This window comes from Gymnodraco acuticeps, unplaced genomic scaffold, assembly GCF_902827175.1.
Source record: "Gymnodraco acuticeps unplaced genomic scaffold, fGymAcu1.1, whole genome shotgun sequence".
Lineage (NCBI taxonomy): Eukaryota > Metazoa > Chordata > Actinopteri > Perciformes > Bathydraconidae > Gymnodraco > Gymnodraco acuticeps.
The window spans coordinates 5,314,887-5,326,602 of NW_022989768.1; the positions used below are offsets into that span (position 1 = coordinate 5,314,887).

Sequence of the window (11,716 nt, forward strand, 5' to 3'; positions counted from 1 at the left end):
GTCGTGCATCTGAAACCCGAGCCCTGTCAGAGGAGCGAGAAGACTCCGGGCTGACAGCTGGAGGATTTTAAAGACATCTGCTGCAAAATACTACTGCGGACTGCAGCTCCCAATGATGGTGGTCCTTCAGACGGTCAAAGAGCATTTGGTCTAGGTCTCTAGGACTAGGTCATTCAAACAAAAATATTTTGGAAATGTTTTGAACAACAACCCTGTTAAAAAGTATACATAATCGTAACAAGGTAGTCACTTATTTTTAAATGGGCTCCTACATAATGATGTATTTTAAAGGTTTCCTATATTGCCTTATTGTCTTCAAATGGAAAACTCATTCAAGTTTTAATAAATCACATTTAACATTAAATAAAAATCCCTTAAATCTACAATTTAGAGATGAAACAAAATCATCTAAATCACAGAGTCCAATTAAAATACACCAAAAATCTAATATCAAATAGTTAAATAATTGAAGGAAAGTTAATGGAAGGAGTTAAGATAAAAGGCTAATCTGGAAAAGGGTATTATTATAAACTATTTCTATTTGGCAAATATGAAGTGAATATAAACAAGGCACTATGAAGCCTGTGAAATGCAAAGTGAACGCTTAGTGATATTAAAATAATATGTAGGCCTTTTAATGCTGCTCCAATTCATATAGTGGTGCCATTTCTGTTGGCAAAAAATGAGGAAATCCATCTCTTAATAAGCATAGTTGGTGCAACAGGACCCCACACATGAACCATTGTGAATTAATGAATTGTCCCCTATATTCAGACAGTTAAGAGAAATAAAAACAAAGAGCATGCAAGAGGTTTTTAACTTTAAAACTTTCTTTCAAATTCAATGTAACTGTACACTTTACAATAGCATAAAGCCTGACGGCGTACAAAGATGTCTTAAAACATTTTAAATACATCTTCAGCACAAATAGCAATTGTTGCAAGTAAAATGGCTTAACAGATATTGGAAGAAAAAAAAATCATTAACACAATTGCTCTTTTCTGCAGAAAAAGTGCCATGATTAAAATTTAATTTAGGACTTTCCCACAAAGCAAGCGGTTTTCTCTACATGCTAAGTTTAACAGTTCAGTGACATTGCGCTAAACTAAACATACAGATATTTGTAAGAAAAAAGAAAACACTCCATCTGATATAAAGTTAAATCTTCATTAATACATTTAAAAAGTAGATAGGACATGCCTTTTGAAATAAAAAATACAAAAGATTTTCCTTACTTTAAGGATTTTTTTAAACATGAAGCTGCATGTATTGTACAACACTCAGTGTACAATAAACTGGTAATGCACGTTAAAATGAGCTGAGTGAGAAGTATCAAACGCCCCCCCCCCCCCATCCTGCACAAACAAGCCCCGGCTGATCACACACACAGGGTCTCTCCGAGGGAACGACATCGCGCTCTCTACGCGAGGCTTGCATTCTGAAAGATAGCAGTCAGGATAGTGAGAGCTGAGGAGAGGGGGGGCTAACTTTAGGGGACTTCAAGACATGTTTCCTCTTCCTGCATATTGTTCTCGCCTCCTCTGCAACGTGTGAACGGCAGAGCCATGCTGCCATCCCTTGTTCTAATTGATGAGGGGTGAAGAAAACAAGGATTTCAGAAAGACACTTAAGACTTCACCCCGTGTACAATTTACATTCATAGTCCGGAGATGTTTAATCACGCAAACACCATTGTGCCCTGTAACAAATGTTACTTCAGTACAAACTAATTCTTATTTCTGGAGAAGGAAAACAAAAAAAGGTGGTAGGAAGGCGAATAATGGCCAGATGGAAACCATCTGTGAGCAGAAGCTGCGTTCAGTGAGGGCTCAGTACGATCCCCCCGGTAAATGTTCTGGGGGGGGGGGGGGGGGTAGTAATCACAGTACACAACAAATACAGCACACTGAAAATAACAGGGGAGGGGGGCCGAGTGTCTGCAGAACTTTGAGGTCTGATTGTCCCTTTCTATCTGGGGGGAGGGGGGTATAATGGAGGGATCGTATGGCACTGTACAGGCAACCAATCCAAACACTCACATCTGCTTGAACGTAAAAAAGGTTCAACAATGCATGCCAATTTGTCACAGAAATTCAAGTTAACGCGAGTGTTTGGGCAATGGCCGTCATGTTGGGCTTTCCATCTTTAGCTCTGAGGTTTAGTAAGGATGCCAACAAAACATCTGCATGTCAGAATACTGTTTGTCTCAATATTAAATAAATAAAAGTTGAGAAACAAGAGTGTCTGAGTGTCCAGGCTGATGTCCGGCAGAAACACATTCATATAGTTACCATTCTTAAACAATGCTTTAAACTGCACTAACCACAAAACTGAAAAAAGGGAACTTAAAAAGTACAAAGTAAAAAAATGAAACATCTGGAGGAACAGCCAAGGAAGCTGTTGAACAGTATGTTGCTGGTACAGCGTCCGGCCTTAGATATGAACAGACTTTCTGCTACATTAGTCAGAATGCTACTGAAAACCACTAAAAGAAACCGAGCTCTGATTTTAGCCAGAAAACTTGATGAGGAGAAAAATACAATACTGGTTATAGACAAATCAAAGGTAACGCTGATCATTTTGAAAATGAATGCCCTCAAACCTTTACAATATGTCAGATTTCCAGGTAAGTAGATTCTTAATCCTAACATTTAATTAAAGAGCCTTGTTGTGACCAACACATTGATTTAAACCTATTTGTTAAAAGAGAACAAACTATTCTTAAGTCCATTTAGTTTGACTATGCAGTGGACTGTCATTAATATGCACCCATGTTCTCCTAATAGAAAAAAAGGCTTACAATAAAAACGTACACAACCCCTTTTAAAACATCATATCTTACAAACAGAAGTAAAACACTTTGAAACGCTATCTTTTTTTTTTTTTTTTAACAATGAAACACCAGTTTTACCAGAAAAAAACTGCAACCAACGATAGAAACTTGACTCAGCTACGTAGGAATGCATATGATTTTAAAGGCTACAGATCGTAGGTTGTCAGTGTGTGTGGCCCGGAGTAAACATACACACATGCACAGATTGATTTTCAGGCCAGTCATTCCTGCTGGAAACGAGCGTGGTTATTTGTCAGCGTCACCAGCGTGAGCACCAGTGGGTTGGTTTGGGTTCAAGGACTCGACTCGGGTCAGGGGGGGGGGGAGTTCCTCTTTACCAAGTGGCTTTTTTAAATCCACTAAACCAGCACCAAGACCTCAGAGTTTAGTGGAGGAGATATCAGCTCCACAGCTGCAGTCAGTCAAAAGAGGAAATAGCCTTGGCTTGTTCATAGCGTGTGTAGTTTCATCTATACATTTAGAAATGTTCCCCCGGACCTTTAAAAAGGTTCCTCTTTTCTCAAGTTTAAAAAAAAAGCAACAGTGGATTTAAAAACGAAAAAGGCTAAAAAAATCTTAACAGTTATGGCAATGTTGTAGTTTGTAATCCAAAGAAGGCCTTTGTACACGCACGTTGTTTTCAGTCTTTTCTTGTTGTCCCGTTGTGAGAGACTGGTCGGATCAGTCTGGGGGCAACAAGTCGTGAAGCCGGAACCTCTCTCGGACGTGCGGACGCACATCTTCGTTCTGAAGGATCACAGGGGAGAGGACCATGAAAGGAGAAGAATGAAGAACAACTTCGATTCACTGACATGGTCAAATATGACTGATGTAGATACCGATCAGTAGGACATCTTACCATCTCCACCAACTTCTCCAGGAAGGGCACCAGCTTCAGCAGCTCGTTGTCGTTCTTATCCATGAACCAGCTCTCTATGGGAATCCCATTGGACAGCTGACGGGATCAAGAGAAAGACATTTCCATTAGATTAAAGATCTATCGATTAGTGGTCAACTATTGAAGACAAAGTCAATGTTCTCGCCTTCCGGCTTCTTAAATGTGAATAGTTTCTCATTTCTTTATTCCTCCACGACAGTCAACAGTAAATCTTTGTGTTTTTAGTCAGATGAGATGTGGAGATGGTTATCTGTTAGTTACACAAAATATCTCTCTCAGTCGCAATAAGTCATCAACGGCCTGTTGGCTTTGTGGTAATTAGAGCAGAACAGGCCGATCTCTGCAACAAATAGCACATCCTGGGTTTGAGAAAGAGGGAAAGTAAAGGCAGCTCAGCAAATCTCAACCAGGTGGGGATGTGTGAGATACAAGTCTAATCATTCATCTCCACCGAAGCGCAGATTTGAACAAATAGAATCTACAAAAGGGGAGGCGTGTGGCGCAGTGGGTTGGTGCGTGTGTTTGGATCATGGGGTCACAGGTTCAAACCCCACTGCAGTCAGCATGTCGTTGTGTCCCTGAGACACTTCACCCCAAATTGCTCCTGTGGGGATCGCCCACGGTATTGAGAATTATTAGTATTTTATCGCTTTGGATAAAAGCGTCTAACAAGTAACATGTAATAAAAGGTTTGTTGTGACCAGCTGTTTTTGTGTAGAAGCTTAATGCTGTTATTTGAATACTGATCAAACCAGTTATTTATAATCATGAAAAAGCTTAATGCTGGCTGAAACCTGCATTATAGTTTCATTACAAAAATGAAAGTGAAGTTCTGGTTTTAATGCAGTCCTCATCGTCTATCATCTTCCTTTGTTCGACTTTGGTGACAATGGCAGATACTTGTCAGTAACCAGAGAAGCTCTAGTGTTTTATTTGGTCAAGTGCTCACCTGATATGCAAAGGCTTGCGGTGAATTGTCGATGATGATGGTCTTTGACAGATCTCTGCCCAGGATGTTGAGGTCCTTGATGTAGTTTCCCTGGACACAGACACAATGCTCCCGAAACAACCGGTGTCTACAGTTACAGTAGAGGGAAGAGAGAAAGATCAATCAGTGACAAGGTCAACGCAATCAATAATTCAGAAAACCACAACACTGACACCTCAACGGCAGCACATGCCAACCCCGGCTCATTCAGCCTGCATCAAGCTTTCGGTTAGGTGTGCAGTTATATAACAGAATATAAAAACACACCGTACCTCACGAGCTGCTTTTTAGGATCCAAGATGTTCAGCAGTTTGTCTGCATAGACCTTTTTAGAGGCTGTGAAAAGGATGATCTAGGAAAGGAAGAAAATACATTATTAAAAAGGTCACGTATTTTTAAATCTGATGTGTTTATAGGATTAATGACTCAATAGGCGTCGTCGGGTTATAGTTACCTCATAGATTTGAGACATGCGTTCCAGAAACTCTCTAAAGAACGGCCTCAGGCGCACATACACCTGCACACAGCAAACAACAAGTAAGCAAATATGTATGATAAACAGACAGTCAAAATCTGTTCATAGGAATCGTCATTTTGGTTTGTCTATTGAATTTGACAGTTATCAAAGTGTATGACAAGTTTTTCTATTATTGCAAGTTTTTTTTAAATGACATTTTATCCCCCTCTAGTGGCATCCTAAAGATAAACGGAGCGAGTGAACTTGCCTGGTAAATGACATCTTGAAAGAGGACAGGGAAGGTAAGTGCTGCGTCCTCCAGCTCATTTAAACTGCAGTGAACCAACGTCTCATCCTAACGGACACAACAGAGAGAATACAAGGAAACTTCACTCAATCTTATGACGTGTGTAAAAAGGTCAACAGAGTTTTAATAAACTTGAAAAACAAACAAATGTGTTTTTGTACAACTGACCAGGTCTAGGACCAGGGAGAATTCAGGCGTGCTGCGTGTCTTCAGAGGTAAGGCGGGCTTACGAGTGAGCTGCTCCTCGGTCAGTGGAGGCACGTGCTTGATGAAGAAATACCTACAAATCAAAACATCACACAGACTTCATTAGTTAGTGATCATTCATATGAATAGCAAACTATAACATGTGGAAACACTTTGTGAGATCAAACATTGGGAGTTCTGCTGCTGGTTGGTTGGTGTTGTTGTGGGTGAAAGGGTCAGCTTGGAGGTCTGGATACATTTGACTTAATCATAGTCTGGATTTTGTCAAATCAAACAGCTCACCTTTTCGTGAAAAATCCCACTACCCCTTACTTTCCAAATATTGTTATTCTGTTTTCTTGTGAATTCTGTTCAATAGAGTCTGACTAAAGACTGCAGTTGTTTACTTACGGGTCAAACACTTCCCAGTCTTCCTCATAGGTTGCCTCTTGAGGGACAGCGGCAGGAGGAGCGTCCACATATGTCATTTCTGGACTGGAGCCCGGAGCTGGAACCACAACACAAACCAAATGTTAAAAGAGCACGTTGAGAAACAGGAATACAATAACGCAAGATACTATAAACGTCAACATGAATTAAAACTCTATTTCAGAAACATCGGTTCCTAGCTGCCATATCTACCTGTGAGGGGTGGAAGGTCGGCGTCAGCACAGAGCTCTCCCTCCCCCTCTATGGGAGTTAGCTCTGGGATGTGCTGAGGTCGCATAGGTGGAAGCTGTGATACACTGGAGTAGTAGTTGGTGGGGGCACACAGCTCCTGTGTGGATGTGGCTGTGCTGGTGGGCATCTCCACTGCCTGCTCCATGTCCAGCTGCTTGACGTTCTCCTCTGCCTCCAATGCCTGGTCTGGAGAGTCTGAGCCAGAGGAGGCTGAGACACAAAAACACAATACTGAGTACCATCCTGACATAACTGATAATTGTGATATTATATCAATATTGTGATACGAGACAAGAGATGGTCTTAGATGTTTGATATCATAACATTGGATACAGGTCTTTCCCTTGTTTAAAGGCAGTATTACAGTAAAGAGATATCATTGTCTAAATCTACCAGACTGTTCTATTATTTACCTTTACCCAATTAGTCATATCCCCATCACAAATGATCATTCATCCATAAAATATATCCTTTAAAAATATCTTGTGAAAGCAACAATAGTCAACCCTATAATTTTGAAGCAATAACAATAGATTTGTTATTTATTTTTTAAATCAGAAATACTGTGATATGACATTCTTACATATCTCCCTAACTGACACTGAATACATGCTCCTGGCTGTAACATAAGTATGGAAACAGTTGAGTACAGATACACTTTAGGTTTGCGCATAATGCCTGCCATGAATCGAACAGGCTACCTTAGGGTCTGCTTACCATTTTTAGCTGGTGAGAAGAAGTTGAAAACAGGGGAGAAGATGGTCCCAAGAAGGGTGCTTCTGGGGGGGCTGGTGACTGGCAACTCAACGGCCGTCGTCTCCTCCAGACTGCCGTTGGGCTTCTCCTTACTCCTGTCATGATTGGTTGCCTCTGCAGAGGAGGAATTAAAATATGAGAGCGTTAACAGAGACAAGTGAAACATAAACACGAGGAAATCATCATTTTCTCTGATTGAGTGCCACTCACGTCCATTGAGGGAGCCTCTCCTGGCGATAGTCCTGCGGGGGGTGTTGGCGTCAGGGGTTGTGGAGGAGATCAGGTTATTGTCCACATCGCAGTGGAGGCGTGTCTTCTTGGCTGGGCTCTCCTGCTGCACCTTGAGAAGACAAAACCTCATATTGTTAGATAGTAGTAATTAAATAACAGGCATGGCTGTCTCTCTCCGGTGAAACAGACAGTGAGGGATATGTGCTGAAATCTGGTCACCAATCGTGTGTCAAAACTCTGACAAAATCTCAAAAACTAACTGATGCTATTAACTATGGTTACCATCAACGAATCAAAAGTTCCTCAAAAAAACTGTTTGCATTTTCAAACAGTGAGTGTTGCTTCTTTTACATTACATGTCACTTGTTAGACGCTTTTATCCAAAGCGACTTACATACTCAAAACTGTGGGCGATCCCCAGAGGAGCAATTTGGGGTGAAGTGTCTCAGGGACACAACGACATGCTGACTGCAGTGGGGTTTGAACCTGTGACCCCCTGATCAGAACACCAACACACAAACCACTGCACCACACGCCACGCTTCTTCCCGTTTATAATTATAAACATCTGGCATGGTGTGACATACAATGAACCTTCATTTATACTATACTATTATCAACTATAGAGACCATTAGATAAATAGTAAAGCATTTGTTTTATTCAGCTTGTTTATTATTTAACAATGAATAAAGAGACAATAATGCATCAATAGCAATATGCTACACTTCTTAAATGATGACCTAATAAGTAAATGCAGGGAGGACCATGAAATAAAAATATCATGTAAAAACTCCAAAAAGTCCCATTCTCTTTCCAGAGGAAACGTCTGTTTTTGATAGAGTTGACTTTTCCACTTGTTCCTGCCTCCTGTTCCTGCACACTGACTGCGAGCAAGAAGCTAAAATTAGAACCGAGTCCGGGTTCTCAGACAAGCTGCTGCATTCCTCCAGACATTTCTCTGGAAACATGACACTATGTACCAAGAAACACGGTATTTAACTCAGCCACCAGGAGAACATGGTGCTAAAAAACCCAAAAGGCAGCACTTTTAAACCAAACACAGCAACAAATATCCCCCAATGCTCCCAGAAAAAACCCCACACTCATATTTGCATTCAAGTCAATTTAAAAGCAGGGTCAATTGATGTTATCAGCGAGGTGGTTACCTTAACAGCATTTCCTCTGATGAACTTCTTGATGGTGGAGAAAATGCTCCTCCCTCCACTGGTAGGAGTAGGAGGATCCTCTTCTACCTCTGAATGCTTCCGCTTGGTACGAGACGGGCGGCTCTCCAGACTGGGGTTCGACTGCTGAGACGCCTTACGCATTCTCAGCCTCATTGTTTGAGCAGTCACATGTAAGGCTGATTTAAAAAAGAAAAGAAGAAAAAGTCAGAAACGGGGGAAAGAAAAAAGGAAACCACAATTACTTGCAGTCAAGGAAACACAGTTTCTCGGTCTCAACTCTTTGAGCTTCTAGAATTAATATTTCTGTGGGGTGTATCTATCAGTAGTGGTGGAATACTGGTGGATTTTCCTGCTAACATCTGGATGCACTCAAGATCCCATTTCACTTACATCACAGTGGATCACTGCAGCCACAGCTGGCTTTACTTCCATCAGTACAGTAGAAATAAAATAAAAATACATTGCCCAAAAACACACTACTACCCACACACACTTCAAATGAAATAGCTACGTGGAAGACCTATGTTGAAGTCGAGAAACCAAAATACAGTCAATAGTGGAAGAATTGTGAACATGGACAACGTTGTTTTAAGATGAAATCTATCTAAAAAAGGGAATACACTCCTTACTCACTAAAGCTGAGGGATTTATATCGGTCAACGGTGTCCTCAAGTGCATGCAGATAACTAAAAACAATTCACAGTGAACATGAATTGTCTGTCAGTCAAGCATGGCAGCCTCTTAAGGTTATGTAACAGCAGCTGGCTGAAAATGTGTCTGGACATATCAACAACCTGTCAGCTTCCCTAAACACACAATAGCACCCTCTCAATACATACTGTAAATCTCATATACTGTAAATGTCCGTTACTACATCTGCTTTACATTTACAAAGGGGTGTATCCATGAACACACCAGAATTGTATGTACTGTGTGCATGCACAAATACACATTAACCGCATCAGAAGATATGGTAACAGGCATGCAGCATAGTTGAACAATCTAAAAAAATAGTTTTTCTTGTTTTAAAAGAGATGCACTGAAAATGCAAACAGTGCATGGTTGATTCAAAACAAACCATTTAATCACCATATTTATTCATTGTGTTTTTATTACATTAAATGATTTCCCCAGTTGTCCTTAATCAGTATTTGTTTAAACTCCTCTTGATCACATTAGCTTTTGTAATTGTTTCATCAAAAGTTCAATTGTAATTAATCAGACTCTTGTGTCAACAGATTTCTCTGGATGAGTCAATACTGACAAATAGGTATCTGGTAATCTGATCAAATTAAAACAAATAACATCTACACATGTGTACAGAGGTTGATACTGGACACACTAGAACATTGTGTATGATATGCACTGAATGTTACTCTTAGTTTTTTTCTCTCCCCTTTCCTGTTCGTACAAATTGCTAATATCAGTATGTACTTAAGGTTTACCTGTATTTGCAAAATAAAAATAACAGGCTTGCTATTTTCAGCCTACTATATGATTACATCTCGCCACGGCTTGCATGCACCAACAACAAGGCTGCTTAAAATCCACCTCTGTAGGATGTCACCCCCCAACCAAGCTCCATGTACACAGCTAGGTACGAGTAAGTGAGCGGGAAATAGGAACATGCCACCGTCACTGTATGAACGAGCTAGCGATGAGAAACAAACAGGGCCTCTTGTTGGACAACCCGTTACAGCAATTACTGAAAGTGGCTAAACAATTCAGACCAACTTTAATTGGGAAAACAATATTAAAAAACACATGACATTGGTCCAGTTGCCTCATTCATGCACACAAATCAGCGTTTGGACCAAAGCATTACGACTATCAAGATTTGCAGCTAATTGAGCAGCTAGCTCGATTAAGCTACACTACCAAAATTAAAGAGTCAGGAGTCATACATGTTCACAATAGACCTTTGTATACAAACCGTTTAATTTACCATAGCCAGATTGCACAAGTGACATCTACAGGTAATGTGAGATGTTAAATCAGCTCGGCACCATGTAGCGGTTCAACAAGGCGAGCCCAAATAGGCTAACTTACCGTTAGCAAGCCAGTGCGGCATCTTAAATTGTTACAAATAATATTAATACTATAACGAAAGTAAGATACATTAGTCGGCTCGCTTGCGTTTGGTTCGCTGCTGGGGTTGACTCGACTGTCTACTGGAGATATTTACAGGGTCAAGCTTAGATTTATTTGGGAACTCGTCAGACATCATTAATCAAAACAGCTAGCTGACATTGTAACCAAATTATCTTTTGAATACCGTCGAAGTAATCTTGAGCCAATGCTCCAGTCGTGGGGCGTTATTCATAAATTGTGGTACACAAACATGCCTAACTCAACACCCATTGGAAGACTTTACAAAAATAGGACAAGACAGTGTTGGCTAACTGACGTTAGCACAGCTCAGTTGTGGAATGCCATTGGACTGCGTTAGCCTCCACGAAGCTAACCAACCCTGACGCTCCGTATTATACCTTACTGTCCGTTTGTTTTAACGGATTAAAAGAGTAATAGTTCATATTCTGACATCGTTATTCTTTGACGAATACCATTCATTTAAAAGGAGTCCAAACTGAGATTTTGAGTCCACCAGGAATATATCAGTTCCGATGTAGGCCGTGTTTGAGCTTAGCTGTGGTTAGCTTAGCACCGCTAGCTTAGCGTTAGCCCTACATAGGCTTTTTGAAAAACTGCTTCGGGTTGTACGAAGCAGTTGTACATAAGCAGGGAGGGAAACTATTTATCCTGTCGTTTGCCAACATTACACAAGCCAAATGATCGAAGAAGGCTTAACGTTACCGACTTACTTTAAGTGATCCGCAGTGTCTGGCGATGATAATTCAACACCGATTAACCATCACAACAGAAGCCGTGTTGTTTTCGTGCTCTCATCCGACCTTTTCTGTACATCTACTCAAGTACCGTCTCCGAAACGACAAATCGTTGTGTTACCAGGCGCCATTTCCCGCCTCTGCTCAGTCTCTCCAAGGCAGATACCCGTATGGGACACAGACACACCCCCTTACCTCTGAAAAACACCAGCCAGTCTGCAGCGAACACTACCATCGCCTTTTCTTCTCACAGCTTTGATTTAAATGCCCGTATGCATGCTAGTAAATGAATAATGTCAACAATCGATCGGATATTTATGGATTTCTTGCTGAACATATCAACATG

The 11,716-nt window shown here is 40.8% G+C and overlaps 1 protein-coding gene across 3 annotated transcripts; it reads right to left on the reverse strand.

Annotated features, from left to right (window-relative positions):
* Positions 1–798: 798 nt before the first annotated feature.
* Positions 799–11,696, reverse strand: ctdspl2b (CTD (carboxy-terminal domain, RNA polymerase II, polypeptide A) small phosphatase like 2b). 3 transcript variants are annotated; one of them, XM_034217322.1, is made up of 14 exons: positions 11,566–11,696; positions 8,504–8,700; positions 7,317–7,446; positions 7,068–7,220; positions 6,312–6,560; positions 6,081–6,177; positions 5,652–5,763; positions 5,445–5,531; positions 5,174–5,236; positions 4,992–5,071; positions 4,681–4,807; positions 3,693–3,788; positions 3,467–3,580; positions 799–1,583 (listed from the first exon to the last, which is right to left on the reverse strand). In XM_034217322.1, exons 1-13 carry the CDS (start codon positions 11,603–11,605, stop codon positions 3,515–3,517), a joined length of 1,497 nt encoding a protein of 498 aa, XP_034073213.1. In that variant the 5' UTR covers positions 11,606–11,696; the 3' UTR covers positions 799–1,583; positions 3,467–3,514. The 3 variants fall into 3 exon arrangements, with proteins under 3 accessions (XP_034073213.1, XP_034073205.1, XP_034073221.1); XM_034217314.1 differs by having other exon boundaries at positions 799–3,580; positions 11,566–11,695; XM_034217330.1 differs by having other exon boundaries at positions 799–3,580; positions 11,347–11,595.
* Positions 11,697–11,716: the final 20 nt, after the last annotated feature.

Coding starts and splice junctions, on each gene's coding strand:
- ctdspl2b (XM_034217322.1), bottom strand. CDS start 11,605: ATGGTAGTGTTCGCTGCAGACTGGCTGGTGTTTTTCAGAG. Junction 8,701..11,565: donor CTGGCTGGTGTTTTTCAGAG/GTAAGGGGGTGT, acceptor TTTTTAAATCAG/CCTTACATGTGACTGCTCAA. Junction 3,581..3,692: donor TGGAGAAGTTGGTGGAGATG/GTAAGATGTCCT, acceptor GTGATCCTTCAG/AACGAAGATGTGCGTCCGCA.